Here is a 24,786-nt window from a genome sequence, read left to right as displayed (position 1 = left end):
TTGCCTCAAGGCACGATGCCACACTACTACTTAAGCTATGATTTGACTTTTATCTATGTCGGGTTTATAGGTGGCAACCCAAAAAGTTGTCCTAATTCTATGTGTTGAATTTTATTATTAAAATTTCTGCAATAGGGATGATTTTTTTCTGGATGCTTCTAAGCCGCGCAATGGCTATTTTTACATGGAAACATGAAATCTTTATATCCGTGTGATGTCGCTGCTGCTGGACATCAGGCTGCCCGAAGCGGGTATCAAACCTAGGACCTCTAATATAAAATGTAAAGTTTTAAGCTGCATACAATAAAATTAGTGCTAAATTGTGATTTCTCAAGAAGTATATCGAAGGTATTAGAAAATTTCTCACATAATAAAATGTACTCGCGTCTAAAGTTCAAAACATTAAACACTGATTGCGACATCGAATGTGTATGTTACATTGTACTTATAATGGTGATGCAAAACTGATATATATAAATGTTTGCCGCACGTGTTTTACATTATTAAATTGTTTATAAATGTATATGATATCAAATTGAAAAAAGCGAACGCATTCAGAATAATTGCATAAAGTTGTTTATTTTCAGAATAATTGCATAAAGTTGTTTATTTATCTCTTTATCTCTATAGATTGTCATTAAAACTTCTCAATAGGAGGATCAAAAATTGCACTGTTGAATGAATAATATACCCACGCTTCAATTAAAAAAAAAATTAGGTAATCTTTTACCTATTAGGCAAAATTAACTCAAATACTTAATGCTTTGTTAAAAGTTTTCTTTAAATACAAGTTTATAGAGCTTTTAAATTTTTCAAAGCCAATTTAGACACTGCCATTGGCTGTAATTAATATCATATTCACATATGAACTTTGCAGCATTCGTTTAAGAATCAATATATAACAAAGTAGAAATTAAAAAAATATATATTTTTTTAAAATTGAAAACAGGCAATCTATCACCTATTAGACAGGATTGACTCAAATATCTAATGCATTGCTAAAGCTTTCTTCAAATGCAAGATCATAGAGCTTTTAGATTTTCAAAAGCCAATTTAGACACTGTCATTGGTTACAATTATCATATTCATATATAAACTTCATTTAAAGCATTCATTTAAAAATCAATATAGTACAAAGCAGAAAAGAAAAAATATAAACTAAAAAATGTATGTGTGTGTAAATCTGTGTGTGTGTGCGTGTATGTGTGTGTGTTCGGATACAAATTTTCGTCGACGATTTCGTGAACACGGATGAAGCGATTTGAATAATTCAAAAAACATTCGATTCGTATTGATAAGGAGACATGCTGATTAGTTTTTGGCGAAGGCAGGTCTAGCCGTTCCGAAGATATGGGGCAAAAAGTGCCAAAAACGATAACTCAGTTTTTAAGAGAACGGAGTGTCCGATTCGAATAATTCAAAAACATTTTACTTGTATTAACAAGATGAAGAACTGATCGGTTTCAGAGATCTAGTAAAAAAAGTAAAAAAAAATGCCGTATGGCGATGAAAAATGATCATTAGACATATGCACATCAAATTATCAGATATTTTATAGAGATTTTAACAATAAGTATAAATTTTGTTTACATTCCTATGAGTTGCGTACCAATGTTTATTCGTTAGACGGCGACGCAGCGCTTACGCGCGTCGATATTTTGTCTCTATGCAGTTAAAGCAGTACGATTGCTTAAAAAAAAGTTCAGAATTTCCAAAATATTTCAAAATAAATTTTTCTTCAGTCTTTTTTTTTTCAAAAAAAGTAAATTTTTGTCAAAAATATATAGTTTCTCAAAAATCTATTTTTTTCATAGTAATTTTTTTTTCAAAAATGTTAATCTTTTAAAAAAAAATAATTTTTGGTACGGGAAGTTCCAGCAATTTTCCTTAAGGCACGATGTCATGCGCCTCACTAGTTGATATTTGTATACAGCGATTCATGGGTATTAGATCTGAGAAGGGTAGCTAGGTTTCGCATGATTTTCTTCTGGTTCGCAAATATTTTGAAAATGCTAAACCTAGATAAAACAACAGCTCGTGCCCCGTGAACATTGCCTTCACAAAGCATTGTGACGTATATTATAATCACTTTGCACTTTAGCTAATTTATCGTTCAATATCGAGAAGGTACCTTGTTGTTCCCACGCTCTCGAGTGAAAACTCTACGCACTGCGTTCGTTCGCTTACAGACCAGAATAGGTTTATGGGACATTTATTGCTCGTAACATAATCCATTGTATTTTGATGATTGAATAAAATTGTTGTATGGCGTAAAGTTCTTAACATGCCGATGCTTCAATGTTTTTAATGTCTTCTATGTTTTCTAAATAGTCTTCAGCGTTACCTGTATTATCTGGTCGTGTAAAAACGCGATGGAATGCAGCAATAACCAATTGACGCATTTAGTAGATTGGGTATGGGGTCAATTATAAATTTGCAAATCAACGTTTATAATAAAATTTAATAAATAATTTTATATTCAAACTTTACCAGTTGTTATTACGAATATACCCGAAATTTCTTAGATTTTCAAACTTATAATGTTTATTCTTTTAAATATTTGTTTGACTGATCTGGTAATTTTTCTATAAATAATATTTGTTTATTCGATCTCCGAAACCGCAGGACCTGCCTTTCCAAAAATTTAGTCAATTTTTTATTCCGTCAACACAAGCTTTGTTTTTAAATCATCAAACGCTCCATTCTCTCATGGACTGAATTGCCATTTTCGTCACTTTTTTCCCGTATCTTGACTGTACCTGCCTTTGCCAAAAACTAGTCAGCACATTTTCTCTGCAATATGAATTGGTCCATGATCAATATCCATTGATCATTATGGTTGATCCATGCTCTCGAAATCGTGGACGACAAATTGTATCCAAACATACATACATTTTTTTAACAGTCAGGTATGCCAAAATGTTCAGAAAACTTTAAAACGTAAATTTATGCTAAAATTTTCGTCTTGGACTTTTTTGCAATTACTATAACTTTCTCTACGGGAAGTTAGGAAATATTATTTCATATAAAATTCTTATTACAAAGCCTCTCAGTATGTTTTCTTCTCGCCTAAGTGGCCAATAATCTGTATTTTTACAGCAATCTTTAGTAAACGTTATGATGGTGTAAGTAAAATATAGCTATAATTAAGGTGACCATACGTCCCGGTTTGTCCGGGACAATCCCGGATTTAGTTTCTTTGTTTCTGATTGTTTCAGGTTTCCAATTGCTTGATAAAATAAAATAAAATAACAACAATCCATCAAATATTTGATAATGATATATACAACGAGTATGAAAATTGCCAAATTGCAAAATTCCAACTGCCGATGAAAATAGTCCCTCACACATACATTCCTATACATTAATAATTTTGTACTTTTATTTTCAATTTTACATAAATTACTTATGAAAACAAACTTTTTGAACGTTTTGCACAAGAACAATTGCTAATTAACAACGCCTTGCTAATTTTTACTAAAGTTAATATGAAAGACGAAGTTATACTAAGAGTTCGTTCTTCTGATAAATATAAAACATATGTCAAAAAAAAATTAAAGCACTGATTTAAGACTACAAAAAGTTGCACCCGGTTTTGACTTCAAAAAATGGTCACCTTACTAAAATACTTTTTTAATGAATAAAATTAGGGTGCAAAGTTAGTTTACATCAAGAGCCAATGTTTTGCTTTGATCATCTGGCGATTTCCTTTTCAGCCTATTTTAGTTTTCTGTTAGTAAGGATTTTACCAGGAAATTTGGATGGATGTTAAGTTTGTCTCTTTGCGTTTTCATGTCGTTTTTGTTGGTGTAAGTTTTATTTGATGTTTATTAATTAAAAATGTTTTTACCATAATCTGTGTTTTGATTTGCTAATTCGTAGTCTGTTGTCAGCTTGTCTAAACTCTTGTTCTTTTAGTCGAACGCATGCGGCGATTTGACCCCTACTGGCCGTGACATACTGGAGCGATAAGAACGCATTTCGTTTGTTCCATTATCATATATGTGCTCTAGAATATTATAACATCGAATATTATAGAGACTGTACAACGTACACATTATTACATATCGCCTTAGTTGTATTACGCAACTTACAATTAGCTCATTCAGAAGATGCGTTGTTAATTGGATTCGAACAAAATCCAAGGGAAAAGTAATGGATTCAAACCTTATCAATGGATTGGCATCCGATTTAGACGTTCTAAGAATTGCCAAAAAATTTGCTGATGTTTCATGGTATAAATAATAAAAAGAACTAGTGGTGTATGGCATCGTACCTTAAGGTAAATTGCTGGAACTTTCCGTACCAAAAATTATTTTTTTTTAAAAAGATTAAAATCTTTTTTTAATCTTTGAAAAAACTAGACTTTTGAGAAATTTTAAATTTTTGAAAAATGTTACCGAACCAATAAAACAAAATTGATACATATATTATAAAATCTTCATAAAATATCTGATAATTTGACGTGTATGTCTAATGATCATTTTTGACCGCCAAGTGGATTTTTTTTTTACTTTTTTACTAGATCTCCAAAACCACTAGACAAGTCTTCTGAGAAATTAAATCAGTTCATTATCTTGTCAATACAAGTAAAATGTTTTTTGAATTATTAAATTCGGACGCTCCGTACTTTTAAAAACTGAGTTTGTATTTTTGGCACTTTTTGCCCCATATTTTCAGAACTGCTGGACCTGCCTTTGTCTTCTTTGATTGGTGTTCCCGAAATCGTCGACGAAAATTTGTATCCGCACACACACTCACTCACACAAACATACATCCATTTTTTTTAAGGTATTCCAAAATGTTCAGAAACTTTTGAAACGTAAAGATGTATGAAAATTTTCATTTTCCATTTTTTTTGCGATTACTATAACTTACCCCCCCTACGGGAAGATAAAAAAAAAGTAATAAATTGTAGGTACGTATGTAGAAAACGTGTCCTGATTGTAAAATTTATAATGCAGTTTAGTTTTTTTTAAGGAACGATAAAATTAAGTTATCTATGGTATCTTTTTAGTTGTCTGAAATCTCATAAAAATATGTTTCTCATGAACTGTAATTTTGTACATTTGACGATGTATGTAATACTTTTAGAGTTAACTTAAAAAGTAGATTTTTTTTGGTTCGATCCAGTAAATGCTTAAAATTAGCTGACCAAGAAGTAAACAGTTTCATTTTGGAATAATCAAATAATAAATTTAATTATTTCAGGTAACTTTTCAGTTGTTTTCAATATGAATTCGCACAACATATAAAAACTTATACCCGACATCAATGATTAAAATAGTAGCGATTTTGCACATTTGAGAATGTTTGTAACTTCGAATTATCTTTAGAGAGAAAATATTTTTATAACATAATATATTTGAAATAATCATAGCAATATCTATAAAAATATGCACCTAATGATTAAAAAAGTTGCGATTTTTTACTTTTGTTAATGTAATTATTTTGATGATTGATACAGTAAATGCTTAGGACGATTCTTGGATAAAATAGAAATGTTATGGCAACGCTATGTTACGGGCCTATCTTCGTATGAATTGGTAGTATGGAACTGCCAAAAAGTTATGTATTTGCAGTGCGATCTGGCGTTTTACACATAAAACTTAACCTTATGTATGTGCTGTCAATAAGACATCAGAAAGTTGCACTTATGATAAAATTATCAATTCACCTTTGTGTAATTGGAATAATCAGACTAAATTCTAATTTTGCAGTAATCGTTTTTAGTTGTGTTAAAAAAAATCCATAAGACCACTAAAACAATTTTACCTTCTACATATCTTAATGCCAATTCTGTCGAAAAAATCGAACTGAATGTCATCTTAAGTTTCATTGTAATCGTTTTATCCGTATTATTTTCATCTGTCACGTTCGATTTATTTTCTTTCCGAGGTTTATTACAACCTGTCTAGATTATATTGTGTTATTCCATATCACTTTCACACCCGGAATGTTTTCGAAGAGCTAAGAATGTCTGGTTCTTGCTCTTATTCAATATTTATTATATTAGTTGTAGCCTGGCGAGTTATTTTTTACTCGTGTTTCTACATATTTGCATAATATTATGATTTATTATAGAACATATCGCCTTCCGGAAAGAAAAATGAAAACATAGAAAGATCAAGTTTTCCAAGTCGTTCTAATGGTGTTTTTTGACTCGTTTCATGATTATTAGATTATTCACTTTATTGCATAAAGAACACTATTATATTATTCAACAGTAATTGTATTCAAGTTATTACCTTGTCAGTGAAATATTGCAAAAATTATTAAGATTACGGCGATATTTGTAATTAATAATCATTTTAAAAAAATATGACCAAAGAACATGAATATGTGTTTTAAAATCATATTTTCAAGTATTAGTTTTTATTATTTTAATTATATTGATATAATCTTCTCTGAAACAATGTAAACATAAATAGTTCTTTAAAATTTGATAAAGATTTGAAATATCTTAATATGAATTTCAGTTTGATAATTGTTTTTCTCAAACACAATTCAAGAAAATTCTTGTTGTAAGTATTTGTGTCAAAAGGCTATAATTTGAATATTTTACTTTTTATGAAAAAAAATTTCATATGTGTACTACTAGTATTGTAGTTGATTTTTTTTTTAATCCATTCGCTACAGATACTCCCCTTTTCGTGGGAGCGATACTGCTGTACGGAACAGCGAGCCGCCGAGTAGCATTACTTGAACCAAATACTGCAACATATTTTAAGATTCTTTAATCATTATCAATAATAATGTATAAAAAAAAATACAATAACAAATTGAAAATCTCAATTATTTAGCTCACAGAGCAATAAAGTCCATGTCGTCTAACGGTGACGCCCGTAGATAGTCGATATGGATGTCGCCTATAGACGACGCTTGTAGTGGAGGGGTTGATTTGGGAAGTTAAATATATGTATGCATTTTTGTGAACAAGATTTACTAGTAAAACCCGCAATTTTTCACATATTAATAAATATAATAATATAATGTAATCGATCACCTGTACATCATTGCACCTTTTCTAATTTATTTTCACCAAATACTTATCGATGGAAACTTATTTTTACCACGCTTTATTCTTGTATACCATGTATCTTTTAAGATTTGAGTTAAGATCTCATTCGTAGCATTTTTATGTTAAATAGTTTTAACACAATGATAAAATCGATCGTTATCGCGATCGTCCAAAAGTTCAGCCGACCAAGTGTATCATGTATATGTTTCAGACGTCGAACGCGTTTAATGAGGAGCGATGCATTGTTTTGTCGTTTGCTTCGACAACAATGTATATACATATTACATAATCTTAACGAATCTGGTTGGGTATAGTGGTTCCAAGAATATTTTCGATATCGGGGAAAAGTTCGATGGTAAACATTTTGAGTATTTTGTATCGGAATTAACGTGGACTAGTGTGGAGCTTTGTCTTTCCGAGCCGATGTGAATCAATACCAGCCTCGGACAGCCTGATGTCAAGAGGTAGTGACGTCTGTTTTTTTCTTGAAACTATAGATGGTAACATATTTTTAATTGGAAAAAGCTTTCGATATTGCTGCATAAAATTAAAAATCATCACTAGTACAGGATTTTTAATAATAACAATCAAACAGAGATTGATCAGCCATTGGGTTACCTTCTGAAAAGAACATGTAAATAAGAACATCACTATTAGAATTGTTTTAATAATAACAATTTTAACAGAGATTGGATAACCATTGCGTTGCCTTCTGAAAAGAACTCTTGCCTTCTGAAAAGACTCTTGATGCTGATCGTAGTTACAAAGTAAAAAAAAATTCTTATAATATTTCTTTCATTCAATTCTCGGTTTTTCCTTTTCTTGTGTAATTGGCTAATAATCAATATATCTACTGCAAATTTTAAGAAACTTAATTATAATTCAAAAGTATTTTACCTATTTTATCAAGCAGTAGTGACATCCGTTTTTATTTGGACATATAGATAGCAATATATTTCCAAGTGAAAATAGCTCTCATCCGGCATTGCTGCGTCAATAAGTATCCACTCTATTACAGAAATTGGAAAAATAATTCATAAAAAAGAGCTAGAAAAATGTTTTGGTTCCCATGTAGTATCACGACAAATTAGCACAACAGCTTATAGGACTCTTAGATTCTGATTGCTGTTCAAATAATTATAATAAAATTCTGTTTGTTAGGAAGCTAAAACATAGTACGTTTTTCGAGTTAATTATTTGAAAACTTATATATATATATATACATATATTAGGGTGGTCCTTAATATGGATATTATCGAATTTCCTTGCTCCCAAGGGCTCAAATGGTTCCAAATTGATAAAAAACAATTCTCTGAAAGTTTTAGCTGCTAATATTGTCTTTTAGATAGAGCGCAATTCAATCAAAGTAAATAGCATGAAAAAAAATTCAAAAATTTTGCAAAGCGTCGAATTTTCAATAAAAAATGACACGAATTTTCACTTTTAATTTATTTGTCGCTCAGCTATACTTAAATTATTTTTTTTTAATTTTCAAAAAAAATTTTATGCTATTTCCATACAAAGTTTGATTGAATTGCGCACTATCTAAAAGTTAATATTAAGAGCTAAATTTTTCAGAGAATTGTTTTTTATCAATTTGGAACCATTTGAGCCCTTAGGAGCAAGGAATTTCTAATATATATATATATATATATATATATATATATATATATATAGATTTTTTTATATATTTGCATGTGGATGGTTAAACGCTCGAAAGGAGTATAAGAGGTACTCGGGTCGAACCCCTGTATTGCGTTAAAAAAATGATATATTAAGAAATTGTACCTCCAATACTTTAGAACAAGATATTAAAATGTTCTAAATGATGTAAAAATGTAAATAAAATTAAATTAAAAAATTTCAAATAATTAAAAATAATGTTGAAGTGCCTAATGCTATAACAAAGGCCAAAAAAAAAATCATTAAACATTTTTTTACAAAATATCAAAATTTTGCACGTATCAACATGTCATATCATCTTTATTAAATAAAACATCAACTATCACGCATATAACAAATGCGAAGGAAAAAGGAGGATAAGATGACCAGTAATTAGTTATTTCTGATAATAATTAAAATCGATATAATTTCGATATCGGTATGCCCTTTTTGCATCTCTATCCCGATCCGAAGAATGTGAACAGTTACTTTTGATGGTGAGAATTGAATTCAACAAAAGAGTCTCGAGTCGGCGCGATGCGCTTTTTTACGATAATTCTATGAACCCGAAAACCTGTCGCTATCAGAACTAAATGAGAGATCGAAGAGAAAGGACCGAGAGATACGGCCCATTAGTTATTATCAAACTTTTCAAATATTCTCAATGGATGTAATAAATTATCCTCGTAAATGTTATCATATCATACATACGCGTCGAATTTGAATTCAAAAATAACAGTAATAATACAAATAGGTTCATGTAGCAAGAACTTGGCAATTAATTTGCGGCATCCGAGTGGAAAGGGTTAAAATAACTTATAAGACTTTACTGTGTTTTGATTGACATTTTAATGAAATAAATAAAATAATAAGTAGTCAAGTGCGAGCTCTAAAATAAACTTTTTCACTAACAGTTAAGTCAACGGTTTTCAACCTGTGGGGCGCGCTCCATCAGGGGGACGACAGGCTGTTCTCAGGGGGACGCGTATATCTGTTTTTAGAATACGATTTTCGAAAATAACCCAAAATAATTATATTAAACAAATAAATAAAAAATAATTAGTTTTATGCATATTTTTACATAATATCGCATATTAATTTGTAGTCTGATAATATCAATAGAGTACTTATAAAATTAAATTGTCAAAAAATTAAAGGGGGCGCAACGATTTTTTTAATTAGAGCACGGGTGCGGTTTAAAAAATGTTGGAAATCACTGAATTAAGTACAATTGCGAATAATATTACGGCCAAATTAAATTAAAAATAATACAACAGCTTCACTATAAATATTTTTATTGATGTTATTTTAATATAATAGTATATTCAATTCTAGAAAAATTAAATATTTAATTATACAGTGAAATGAGCTTTCATTTCTAATTTGTATGTATTATTATATAATTTCATTTGTAAAGTTCCTAAGATATCTGTAAAAGTAGTTACAATCAAAAATTTGAATTTCAAAATTCAAAATCGCTTATATATTTTTATCTTTGCATGTTCTTCCAGCAAATTAATTTGATTAAAATTATATTTGATTAGAAATCATAACAAGGACGTTAATATCTAAATTAGCCTTTAGAAATACAATAAAAGTATATAGCTGACCGGATTTTTTAAATTATTATTTATTCTTTTTGTGACTAATAAGATATTCTCCACATTTTTAAGTAGATTCTAAATAAATGCTAACTTGATTTTAACAAGGTTGAAACTGATTAGTTTTCAATTAGATTCTTACAAGAATCCGACAGATTTCGTAAAGAATTTCTAGTAGATTTGTATTCTTGCCAGAATCATATCAGATTTTTATAAAAAAATATTAAATTTTCATCAGAATCTCATTGCATCCTTATTGGGTTCTTACCAAAATCTTATCAATATTGTTAAAATGTTAGATTCTTAACGGAATCTTATTACAACTTTACTAGAATCTTATTTGAATTATATTAAAATCTTATTAGATTATGACCAGAAACTTATCAGATTCTACCTAAAGTCTTATTAGATTCTACCTAAATTCTTATTAGATTTTCATTAATGTAAAATTTGTTAAATATATTCCATTTAAATAGCGATTTTTTTTTCTAAATTCGTGAAAATATTTTTTAGTTGACCTCGACCTAGAATTTTTTAGTTGACCTAGAATTTCTACTTGTACTCCAAGGTCGATTTTATATAAGATACTTTATAGATAATAATTCATACTTTTTATGACTAATATGATATTCTGCATTAAACTAAATTCCGTCTAAATATAGGAAAAAATATTTTCTAAATTCGCAAAAAATATTTTTTCAGTTGACCTCAGATACGAAACAAAACTAGTGGGGCGCATGGCATCGTGCCTTAAGGCAAATTGCTGGAACTTCCCGTACCAAAAATTATTTTTTTTTTTGAAAAGATTAACATTTTTTAAAAAAATTTACTCTAAAAAAAATAGATTTTTGAGGAACTATATAAATTTTTGACAAAAACTTACTTTAGTGTTGAAAAATTTATTTTGAAATATTTTGGAAATTCTGAACTTTTTTTCAAAGCAATCGTACTGCTTTAATGCATAGAGACTAAATATCGAAGCGCGTAAGCGCCGCGTCGCTGTCTAACGCATAAGCATTGGTACGGAACCCATAGGAATGTTAACAAAATGTATACTCATTGTTAAAATCTCTATAAAATATCTGATAATTTGATGTGCACATGTCTAATGTCTAATGATTATTGTTGACCGCCAAATGTTATTTTTTTTTACTTTTTTTACTAGATCTCTGAAACCGCTAGACCTAATTTCATAAAAATTTCATCAAATCTTCATCTTGATAATGCAAGTAAAATGTTTTTGAATTATTCAAATTGCTTCATCCCGATTCCCGAAATCGTCGACGAAAATTTGTATCTGAACACACACAAATGCACGCACACACACACATACACACACATACATCAATTTTCTCTAAGGTATGCCAATATATTCAGAAACCTTTGAAACGTAAAGTTATATAAAAATTTTCATTTTCGATTTTTGTGCGATTACTATAACTTACCCTACGGAAAGTTAATTATAAATAAATCAATTTATCACCTCCAGAACATTAACAATCGTCATTTCATTTCGAATCAAATTTCAAAAAAAAAAAATAGTTGCCAAATTTCCACAAAATTGAAAAAGTGCTCCAGCGTAGTCACAGTCTAAACGCATTTGCAAATAATTCTGTGCGATATTTTCACTTATACTGTGCTCAGCTTGGCGGCATTTTCACATTTTTCAATAATTTTCACAAAATTGGAAAAGTGCTCCAGTACACAAACAGTCTAAACGCACTTGGGTAAACATTTGTACCAGAGTGGCGCTTAGACTGTGCTTAGCTTGGGTGATTTTTTGAATTTTTAGTCCAAAATTACAAAAAAATTTTTTGAAAAAAAATTAGAATCAAAAAATTTTTTTTTCCAAAATCAATTGTTTTGTTGAAAAAAGCAGAAAGTTCTTTGAATCATTTAAATCGGACGCTTAGTTCTCTCAAAAACAGCCATTTTTTTTAAATTTAGCTCTGTACTCCGAAACCTCTGGGCCTACCTTTGCCAAAAACTAATCAGCACATCTCCCTATCAATAGGAATCGAATGTTTTTTAAACCATTCAAATCGGTTGATCCGTTCTCTCAAAAATTCGCTTTCTATTTTTTGCACTCTTTGCTCCATATCTCCGTAACGGCTGGACCTGCCTTTGCCAAAAACTAATCAGCACATCTCCCTATCAATAGGAATCGAATGTTTTTTAAACCATTCAAATCGGTTGATCCGTGCGCCCGAAAACGTGGACGAAAAAAAGCGGACATACAAAACACACACACACACACACACACACACACACACACACACACACACACACACACATCCATTTTTTCTGAAGTATGCCAAAATGTTCAAAAACCTTCAAAACGTCGAGAAATGTAAAAATTTTTGATTTCGATTTTTGGACGATTACTATAACTTACCCTACGGGAAGTTAATTACTACACGTGTCTGATTTTTATTGCAATTTTGTATCATACTAACTTGCTGCGTTATCTGCATATGGAATAATTGTTTAGATAAATTTTTGATTTTTTTGTCTCACAGAAGCAGGGCCGCATTTGCTTCAGTTTCAGGCAATAATCTTGAAACTATTGTTTTTGTGTAAAAATGAATTTAATATAGTGATATTTAGTAAATTAGTAAAATAATGTATTGATATAATGGATATAATGATTTAATTTTGATGCCCTACGTCTAAAATTAAAGCTACTAGGACAAATTTTTTTTGGTGAACAGATGCCTTAAATTTTGGAAGTTTTTTCCACATAATAAGCATATTATGTGATTAATTTATGTATTTATATATGTAATTTTTTCTACTCCTTTTGGGCATGAGTCTACTATGTCATTTCGGTCCTGTTCGTAGTTTACGTGACATTCAGTGCAACATGTAAATTATTTGCAGTAGACTTTTTGAACTTTCTTATCTATGTTTTTTTCTCATATTTTAAAGGATAGTTGTTAATATTGGCGCAATGTCATTAATTTAGTTATCATATTATCAGTATTATTAGAATTGTATCCAAGCAGTATTTTTATTTTATCACAAACTTTCAGACCTTGTGTATGATTTAATATTGATGTAATCAGATGTAGTCTATATTAAATGCGCCATACGTTATTGTATGATGAAATTTTATATTTTTTAATTGAAACGATAATTTTAAATATTATCACTTTTGGAGTTGATGTGTGTAAATGAGTACTTGCTGGTTTGTATACACTAGTAGAATCAGCAATTATCTAATGGTCCATAGTATGCAGACTCTATAACAATAATTCATACTACATTATGAAATTTATCTAAGAAAAAAAATAGATACAGAAGGATTACAATAAAATAAATTGTAAAAGTAAATTGAAACTACAAGGGTTTGGTGTACATATATTGGGGCATCCATTAATTACGGGAGGTTTTTAGAGGGAGAGGGGATTTGACAAAAAATCACGAAATATCATTTTGGGGGGGGGAAAGTATAATAAGATATAACGTGTATTTATTTTTTACCTGATTTTTTTAAAATCCAAACATTTTCAAAAAAAATCAAAAGTTTTACAATTTTTTTCTAACTAAAATACAAGTGATGTTTTGTGGGGGACGGGGGGAATAATTTTGATGAGTATCACCAAGGGGGAGGAAGGTACAAAAAAACTCAAAAAATCTTCACGTAATTATTGGACGCCCATGATTATTAGTTATTAGTGTGTATAATGAATTGAATATTTGTATTGATAATAATTAAAAAATCTGTAAATTAAAAAATTGTGTAACTAATATTTGAGTCACTTCCCTTAAAGGCTGTGTCACTTCCCTGAAAAGTTTCGTAGTGAAAGGGTTAAACAACGAAGGAAATAGTGGTATATTAAATATAATATACCCCCTTGGTGGTACGTGGTGGTATTCAAAATTAGCCCCCCCTTCGACTCATCAAACATCACATGTATTTGTAGCTACGAGAAAAAAATGTATTTTTTTTTTGAAAATGTTTGGATTTTTTTGCAAAAATTCAGTTAAAAATAAATACACGTGTTATTTAATTATACCTCTCCCTTCCCCACGTGATATTTTGTGATTTTTTGTCAAACCCCCTTTCCCTTAAAACTTCACGTGGTTGCTGGGCGCCCTCTTATTAAATATAGCAGCTAATGATGGCTATAATTTTAAACTTTTAAGTAGATTTTAAATAGATTCTAACAAAGTTTTTACTCTAAAACTGACTAGATTCTAACTAGATTCTCCTAAGATCCCGACAGAATTCTTATAAAATTCCTAGAAGATTTTCATTAGATTCTTAATTCTTAATTAGATTCAAATGTACGTAAATGTTGAAAATTACATTTATAAGAAAACTGAACTCGTACATACAGATCATCAAGCGGATGCCGTCTATAGACGACGCTCTTAGCGAAATATCACTTTTTACTTCCAAAGTTTCTGTTTCTTCATTGTTTCTGTACGTTTTCTGTGTTTTTATTTCTTGCGTATGTCATCCAACATCTGCATTTTTCTTATTATTAAATTTCTATCTTTTGGTCGTACTTTTCCTTCGATGGTGCCGTGCAGAAGGCGTCCTTTTCCCAATAATGATGTGATCTAATTTTTTCTCATAACCATATCTAGTAAAGTTCCATTTTCTGCCATCTTTCTCTCAACAAAAGGGTCGTTATACCCTTGCAATGAGGTGAAATTTGTCGCGACCTCGCTGAATATAAAGAGTATCAAAAGCGTAATCCTGTGACTTGTGCAGGAATCACAGTTGGCGGTATGTGGTATTCTATAACCTAGTTAAATATGCATGTGCAATCACAGCCATACGTGCCGGCCATCCGGATCGCCTATGTCTCTTAATATGTGAATTATTCAGTACAGTTTCGTACTTCGCATATGTACTGCAAATTGCTTGACGCTACTCTATAGTCGGAAAAAGAATCACGCCGAGTTTGGACGATGGGATATCTTTCTGTCTGGATAAAGGAACAACGGTTGGAAATTTGTTCGGGAAAAAGTCACAAAATTTGACAATATACACTATATTATGGTTGAACTACATGTTAAACTTACTTTGAGTGTTAAAGTTTTCTACGAAAATTAAGTAATCAATATATTTATTTCGATACTTATTTTTGTAAAAAGCAGTAACTAATGTAACTAATACTTTATCACTCGTCTTTTTTCTGAGCTTTTAAAAATTGGATATATTATATCAAACTATACTTGATATTTGAGTTTGCTAGAGCTTTTTAAAGCTGAAGAGTTTTAGTTCGGTTTGGAAAATCCTTAAAATTGCATTTATAAAGTAAACACCTTTCTCAATTTTTTACAAAAAATCAGATAACAATTCTTATAGTTGGGTACAGAGTGCAAGATGTACTGCTGTTTGCTTTTTCTTCGACTGGGTCTAATTAGGACTTCATAGATAAATAAGTACAAATATATTTTTTCACAGAATCAAACCTGAAAGCGAATTTAATAATTATTATTAATTAGCTAATATACTTAGGCAAAATTAAATTTATAACGATTGTTCAATAAATTAGATTAATTATGTATTAGGTAAAATATTTACTTCTATACACCAGATAATTTTTCTGGATGAGTTACAGTATTCTAGATGAACATAATTAATAAATAAAAAATAAGATTTCAGGACATCATTTCGACCGGGTACGAAAGATTACTACAAGATGTTTTTTTAACCCTTTACTTAATTGATATAAATAAATACCATAGCTTGATAAGAGTCTTTGCACATCTGTCTAATTGATACAAATACAATTACTAAATTATATAATAAACAATAATGCATTGAAATTCATTTTCGATATTATATTGGGAATATGGAAAAAATCCAACATGAAAAATCAGAAAAGTTCGCTCGTAGGTAAGTCGTTAGAACGACTGAACCTGAATCAGAGGTTCCAAACAGCCTGATATTAAGCGGTAGTGACATTGGTTTTCACTTGAAAATATAGATAACAATATCTTTTCAAGTGAAAATTACTCTTACTTGGCATGGCTGCATCAATAAAAAAGTCAGCACTATGACATAATTTGTAATAATAATAATTTACGTAATAAAATTAGACTTAAAATTGCATAAAAACAACGCAATATTTTACAGGACTCTTAAGTTGTTAACTGGTTTAAAAAAATAATCAAAAAAATAAATAAAAAATAGATATTAATACAATGGTTAGTGCAGCCGTTGGGCAGATCCGTAGCTGAGCTAAACTCCAACTCGCCTCAGAAAAGAATGGTCTGAGAGATTTCCCATTGCCGTTTCACATCGCAGTGCCCGAAATGGGCTATTTTTAATTATAAATATATTTTTTTTATCTATTTTTGAAGTAAAAATGACATTCCTGCTGCACGATATCAGGCTGTCCAGAGTGACGTTCGAACTACCAAATATTAGTATATGGGAAAATATAGGATGAAGGAGTAATTGTAATTAGTAGAAAATAAGCGATAATTAGATATTCATATATTACACTACAGTAAAATTTCGATTCAATCTTCTTACTTTTAATATTATAGATCTACGAAAATTTGTTTAATAATAATTCATTAAAGTTTGGAAAAATGTGCCGTGCTATTAGTCATGCATCGTATAGATATCTTTAATCAGTTGTATATTTCTTGATCGCCGTTGACTTGTTCTTTTAAATACTTTCTTTAGAACACAAATTGAAATGCAATTAAATTATATTAATGTTATATAAATTAAATTGATATACTAGAATTACATAAAACAGATGGCAGGGCTTAAAAGTCCGCGGGTAAAAAGGTCCACCATAGATATCTAAAAAACAAGTAAAGTTAAGTATTTTTTAACAACAATATTTTTAATTAGAGGGACGAAGATGTATAACCAAATTTATATGAAAGTTTATCTATTGATCTCAAAAAAGTCTCGAACTTCATTCTACTTCTTCTTCATTCGAGCTTTTCTGTGCATTAAATACTCCTAAGAATGGTCAACCCTTACGACGGCGACGGTCGATCGGTCTCCGAGCGGAGTCACAATTTGACCAGTAGTCGGAAACTGTCGCGGACATAATAAAAAGCGTATATATTAATATTATAGTTGAATTACGATATACGATTCCATTTACACAGAGCGCACCAGAATCCCCATTGCCATAAATATCGAATTTCGATAAACACAAATGAAACGGTCGGTCGAGGAGGACAGAACATTAATAATGCAACGGCACAAACATTTGCCGCTGTCTGTTTGTGTTAACTTATTATTCAGGGGGATGGTTTTTCTTTGTGAATATGTATAGACAATTTTATTTTTATTTGATGTATATATACATAAATATAATATGTGAAATTGTTCTTATTAAAAACATGTTGCGTTAAGCTTTTCATTTTTTTTTTCATGACAAGGTTATGGGCCCAATTCTCCGATGAAATAGAAATGTTGCGGCAACAGTATGTTACAATTTTTTTTTATATAAATAGGTATTAAAAACTGTCAAAATGCTATGCATTTGCTGTGTGATCAGGCGTCTTACACATAAAACCCAACTTCACGTTTGTGTTATCAATGACAAATGACATGCATTTATGACATTATTTTTTTACGCTTGTGCGCTTTTTTAGCTAGGATTTATATCTAAAACACAGCAAATACATAGTATTTTGACAGTTTTTACTACTAATTTTTATGAAGATTGGACCGTTACATAGCGTTGCCATAACAATGTTACATTTATTTTTTATCTGAAAATTGACCTATATGAGTTCAATATCATTTTTTTAAAAACCTACTTTTTTATATTATTTTTTTATAATTAGTTCAATGTATTTTCTCGATTGTGTTAATACAAAAAGTACATATTTAACCAGGTAACAGTGATTGACGAGTATACTCTCATAGAGAAGTGGCAGAATTTTCTGTATTGACGAGTATACTCTCATAGAGAAGTGGCAGAATTTTCTGTATTGACGAGTATACTCGTCATGCGCATAAAACAGTGATCATTGGCTATTTAAATGGCATTTTTGAGAAAAACAGAACATATTTTCAATTTTCTAGATATTTAGAAGAGTTTGAGGCTATGACGTTATAAAATATGTAGTTGCAAGTGGCATATTACCTTAAAGCATGTTAAAGAACTTTTCGATACGTATAAATAATCGACTTAATAAAAATTAAGATTAGCTTTTTAGATAATATTTTTAACTTTTGATTTCGAAAATTAAAAATTGAGCTTTTCATCTAAAACTAATCAATGAGATTTCCAATTGATATTTTTTAAATAAACTTATAGTGTATGCAACTGTATTAATTTAAATTAGTTTATTAGCACATATTATTCCTATTGTTCTAAAAATGTATTTTATTTAAAAGAGCCGTCAACGGTGATCAGTATGAAACACTGATCAGAAAACAAATCTTTACGATGAACATATGTACTATCATTGCTGCTCAATATTCAAACCTTAATGATTTTTTCTAATTAAATCTTTTTTCGTAGATTTATAACATTTTAGATCGTAAATTTAGGAAGTTCTTATTACTTAACAGCAATAATTTGAATTCTTCTATGTATATGCATAATGAGATTTCCAGTTGATACTGTTTAAATAAACTTATAGTGAATGCAATTATATTAATTTAAATTAGTTTATTAACACATTTTATTCCTATTGTTCTAAAAATGTATTTTACTTAAGAGAGCATTATTTTCATTTTGAAAATTAAAAATTGAGCTTTTTATCTAAAACTACTCAATGAGATTTTCAATTCATTTTTGAAATTGGTTTTGTTTCGTTCTTAGTCTAATGCGTATGTCGTATTTACTTATATAAACCAAAAAAAGGTATATAAACCAAAGTATTAAATATTTTAATTTTGTAAAATAAACCCATTTTTATCATCCAATATCTTGTCAGCGCAACTTTCTCTTACGTTGACGAATATACTCGTCATGGGATGATTCTAATGACACGAAACTCTACGCACTCTTCAATGTGTGTGCCACAGTTAACTGGTTTGAAGTTGAATTGCACTAAATGGTAACTCAATTACAACTTTACCTACAACTTCTAATGTTAATTCTAAAACATTATTAAAACTAATTGTAAGTTCATTTAAACAATAAATAAAAATAGTGAAAATTGTAACAGCATTATTAACTAAATATTAAAAACACCAAAAAAATCAAACTACAAGTTATAATCAGACCCAAATAAATAAGATTTCTCTTATATTGATTTCATATTTGAAATACTATCTAGCTATGGTTTATAATACCCGCGCAATCTCTTGCCTGGGGTCCAAGCAAATAGGCCGATTTGCTTGCGCGCGCCCTATCATAACACATGTGCTCGACATATACGCAAATACGACATGGGCTTTGTTAAAATATTTAATGACTACAAATGTCATTACATTTGGTTTGTCAATCGCAATCTAAGCAAATATTAATATAAGCTTTGTGATATGATATAATGATACTTGTTGATTTTGATGACTCCAGTGGGGAGAAGTGAATGTAATGAAAATTTGAGGCATGTTGGGTACAGTGATTAAACTATTTTTATATTCATCTAAATCAGTGATTCTCAAAGTAGTACAGGGGGTATACGCAGGGCTCGGGGGGTACACGTCAGCGAAAAAATAATTTGGTGGTCTATGATAGCGGATTGCAATATACCACGTTAATATCTATTTACTATATGTATAATATAGTAATATGTATAATATATCTTAAGATTCGATTATTTACACATGTATTACTTATGATTTTAATATTTTTTTGTTTTACCAGGGATGGTCGAGAAGCGGCCATGCATCATGCTCTCAGTTCGGCCGGCAGTCTTCAAGAAAAGGAACGCACGCTGTCTGAAATGATTTTACATCTTCAAATGGTTCGAGAACATCTCTTGTCAACGCGTCAAGAACCCAATGATGATGTAAGTAATGAGCTTAGGTTATTCTTAAATCGTAAAACAGGGATAGTCAATAATTAACTTTCCGTGGGGTAAGTTGTAATAGTCGCAAACAAATCGAAAAGAAAATTTTTGCATATCTTTACGTTTCAAAGGTTTCTGAACATTTTGGCATACTTTGGTATGGGAAGTTCTAGCAATTTGCCTTAAGGCAGAATGCCATGCACCACTAGTTTTATAATCATTTTGTATATATAACGACTTTTTTATTTTTTATAAATGGAACAATTAGAGGAACAATCATTGGAAAGAAGGCATACAAGAGATGAGCTTACTTAGATGACATTAGAAAAGTAGTGAACGAGAATAAATGTGTTAAATAGAAAATCTTGATTAGGCATTTATTATTTTACTGACATACTATCAAAATGCAAAATTAGTTTTAATTCAATATAAATAATTTTTCTTTGAGATTCTCATATGTATTTATTTCTTCTTACATAAGGGCGGTATGAAAGATGGCGTATATTTATTAAGAGCAAACCTGTTTTTTTTAATTTTCCATGAATCAAAACTTCTTTCTTTCATATCAAATATTCTATTTTATACCTGATATTGCTATTTAACCATTTATTAAATTTATGAGGATCAAACTTCTCACAATGAGTTAGTTTCAACTATCCTTGGAGATTAATGTGTAATCTTCTGCACTCAAAATAGGAGTATTTTGTTATTCAAGGCATTGAATTGATATCAATGTATATTATATCTAAAGTAAAAATAAAATAAATTTTTAGCGTATTTTCTATTTTTGGCACTCAAAGATCAACATATTAGGTGTACACTAATCATCCAATGTTTCCTTAGTAGCAATAATTACCATTAGTTGATTTGTTGTTGTATCTATGACCAATAGACTTTTTCTAAATTTATTTTCATTTGTGATGAAATAATCCGACTACAACATTCATTTTCTATATTTGCACTATGTGATACATAAAATATGTACTCACTTTGTTGTCATTGCATTTACTTTCGAAGTGTCGCGGAAATACCTGAGAACTAGTTGTTCATAAGAAATTTCCTTGTTTAATAGATACACCTTATCTTTATAAGTTGCATAATTATGTGTTTCTTTACATTTTTGTTACTTCATACGTAGCATTATTCCTCAATCGCGGACGTAACAAAACACTTTCTATTACTTGCGTATTTGATTGCCAGTAATTGCAAATTAATGCATAATCACATTCAGCAGATAATTTAAATCTGTGTTGCACAAAATAAACGTTAACTGCAATGCGTAAACGTAATATTGATTACCAATGTAGAAATAATTAGCTCTAATTGGCACACTGCTCCTGGAATTCAATGCCAGCATAGATTAAAAAAAAACTAATTAATAAATGCTCTGATACACAATAATTTTCTGAATGAAACAGTCCAGATTAAAAAAACGATTGATGTATTTTCAATTATCGTTTTCCAGCACAGTTTGCGACATTTCCACATGTACAGAGGTATGAGATGACTATAATTTACATCTCTTGATGATCCATAAGCTATGAAGCAAGTAATACTTGTATAATTTTATCTGCTTAGAAAGCATTGAATTATTTTATACCGTTTGCATAAATTTTGCGTTTAAAGTTTGCTTCGGCAGTAACATTGCCGATTGTAAATAACAAAATAACGTTTATACAACGGCGGAGGTGAGTCGAGGTGGTTATCCGATGCGGCCAAACGCCAGGTTTCTTGTGTACTTAGGTACGTAGGGGAAAGTGGAGTAAAGGGATATATTTACGAATTAGACTATCTGAAAGAAAACATAGATTCAAAATTCTGAATCTTTGTCTCTGTAGTAGTAGTAATACACTACTAAATATTTGCTTCATTTGGTATATACTTATTATGGATTATTTATAGTTCTGCACGAAGTTTGACTCACTCTAAAATAAGAAAAAGATTTTTTTTGTTAAATTTAAATTTACAAAAAAATTTAATAAATCATTTTCATAAGTTTGAAGAATATTGCTATAAAATAAGGCAAATTCAAATTTTTCCCGGATCTATTAGCCAGTTAACGGTGATTTTGTCCAAAAGCCCATAAGTTCTTACCGCGCAACCTTTGAATAACTTTAGTAACTAAGTATTGTAATAGGCTTTGATATAAGTTTTATTATCAGCTATTTTATCTTTTACAATGTGTTCACATGAATATGCCAGCTTATAACAAAGCTGTGCACGACATTGGTTTTAGTAGTGTAAAAGCTCTTTTACAGAACTTCGTCTTTCTAAAAAAAATTTTTGTTTTTTTTTAAAAAAATACTCTTGTAGTTTAGTTTTTGTTTCATTTTTTATCATTATCTTATATAAAGTTATCTATTTAATAAAAATATTTTTTTTATCGTAAACCAAAATAAACTCTTCAATTCAATAAAAAAGAATATATATTTTTCATTATATCTTTATATAACCTCATTATTTTAACAAAAACAATTTATAGTTTATTACGGTGCAAATGATGTGATTCGTACTAATTCTTACAGCGCGGTTCCCATACAACGCGATAGCAATTTTGAATGCACTACGAATTAGCTTAGATTGTACATTACACCTGAGTTTCTTATACCACGGTTTCCATATTACGCGGTACGCACTCACCTCATTATCAGAGGGTTGACTGTAGTCTCTATCCCGCATAATACGCTTTTACAAATATGTCGAGTTTTAGTCCGGTTTTCTTTTAAATCGCTTTAAGAGGGTTTTGCTGTATATTAAAAATGTCAAAATACACGATTGCAATTGTGATATATACATGACCAGGCTCCATAAAAAACCGTGTAACTCAAAAATTCCATCTTATATGGAATAAATGCGCTAAACGAAAATTACTATAAAATACCCTTTTTGTCAGTTTTCAATATAGTGAATAACAAACGAACGCACGAACACACATTAAACTACATATAAATATTAATATATTTAATATTAAACACATTATAATCTTAATTTATTTCAATAATAAATTTTGTTATTTGCTCATCTTGAATAAATTCACGCTATCCATTGTATATAAACTTACACACACATAGAATTTAGTTTTGATCATAAAACGGGGAGTTTTTATTTTATCTAGTTATTTCCATCATAGACATAGGCTACTAAAAATTCATAACTGTAACATACATTTTGTAGTGTTGTATTTTGACTATAAAATAATGAAAATTTTATTTGTAGGTATAAGCAAAGTATAGTTTAGTGTTTATAATTTTGTTAAAATACAAAATTAGTAAATTTTGTTTAATTTTTTTTTCAAACCCGTGTAAGATCCAAACTTGTAAAACGAATACCATGTAAAACGGGGGATTGGTGTACATTTTGTTGTAATTGTCTTCCATGAATCATTTTCGACTACCTTTCCTTAAAGGTTCTTATACATCTTATCCACGCATAAGATTTAGTTTTGATCATAAAATGAGGAGTTTCTATCTTATCCATCATAGACATAGACAACTTAGAATTTATAACTGAAACACACATTTTATAATGTTGCATTTTGACAATAAAATAATGAAAATGCTATTGTAGGTATAAGCAAATTATAGTTTCGTGTAAATGCAAAATAATAAATTTTGTCTAAAAAAAAATGTTTTCTAAAAATAAGACCTTGTAAGACCGAAAAGGTGTAAAATATATAAAGGGTGTTATGGGTGTACATTTCGTTGTATTTTTCCTCCATGGTTCATTTTCGACCACCTTCCCTTAAACGTTCTTATAGATCTTCGCTCTCGTACGGACTCCGGGCCCTTTCGTCCGCTTGTTATATATATAAACACACGCGCCGTAGAACATTGTATCCTGACATTTATGTGCTCTGATGGGACATGCTTAAGTCCGTAACAAACGATGCGTGCAAATTTGTGACAATCAAAGAATCACAGCTTGCCTTGTTTCTAAGAGCGACACGGAGTTAGTTAGCGTTTACAGTTAGCGTTTCGGACCTGCCACCACGGTTATTAAAATCTGAAATGTATTATTTTGAGTAATTAACTATTTTTAGAAACTGATCGCGTAGAATAGATGAATGCAATTACTGATCTTTGTGTAATCTTTCTCATGGGGTTCTAAACACAGAACAAATGTACTTCACCCTGTTTTAGTGTTTTCCGCGCTCAACAGAGGGTCTACTGTGCCCAAGTCCATCACTCTTTTTAAAGAACTGATTCTCTTTCTATAATACACGTATTTCAAACGTTTAATAGTTTTTTATTATATATTTTTGGGGAAATATATTTGCGGTTAGTTGAAAATAATCTTATTTATTCCAATTATTCATGTTTATTTTTTATATTATATATTTGCACAATCTTACCTATAATTATACTTAGGGGACGTCCATCAATTACGTATGCGATTTTTAAGGAGTTTTGGACCTACCTCGTCCTTGGTGATACATGGTGATATTAAAATTACTTCCCTCCCCCACACATTACGTGTATTTTTAGTATAAACAAAAAAATCGTGAATTTTTTTTTTTTTTGAAAAATTTCAGATAAATAAATACACGTGGTATTTTACTTGAAACCCCCCTCCCGCCGTAATATTTTGTTATTCTTT

At 29.9% G+C, this 24,786-nt stretch overlaps 1 protein-coding gene across 1 annotated transcript in view; it reads left to right on the top strand.

Annotated features, from left to right (window-relative positions):
• The window catches only part of LOC113376137 (G-box-binding factor-like), a 242,375-nt gene that overhangs the window by 202,416 nt on the left and 15,173 nt on the right, over nucleotides 1-24,786 (top strand). Inside the window, exon 4 of the mRNA XM_026616060.1 lies at nucleotides 20,046-20,190. Within this exon, the coding sequence (XP_026471845.1) occupies nucleotides 20,046-20,190 (145 nt within the window). The remainder of the gene's footprint in view (nucleotides 1-20,045; nucleotides 20,191-24,786) is intronic.

Source organism: Ctenocephalides felis, unplaced genomic scaffold (genome assembly GCF_003426905.1).
Source record: "Ctenocephalides felis isolate EL2017-DRISC unplaced genomic scaffold, ASM342690v1 CF-g0.4_SCAFFOLD_01886, whole genome shotgun sequence".
NCBI classification, from domain to species: domain Eukaryota; kingdom Metazoa; phylum Arthropoda; class Insecta; order Siphonaptera; family Pulicidae; genus Ctenocephalides; species Ctenocephalides felis.
Note: the sequence above shows the minus strand (reverse complement) of the source record. Positions and strands in the feature narration are given on the sequence as shown.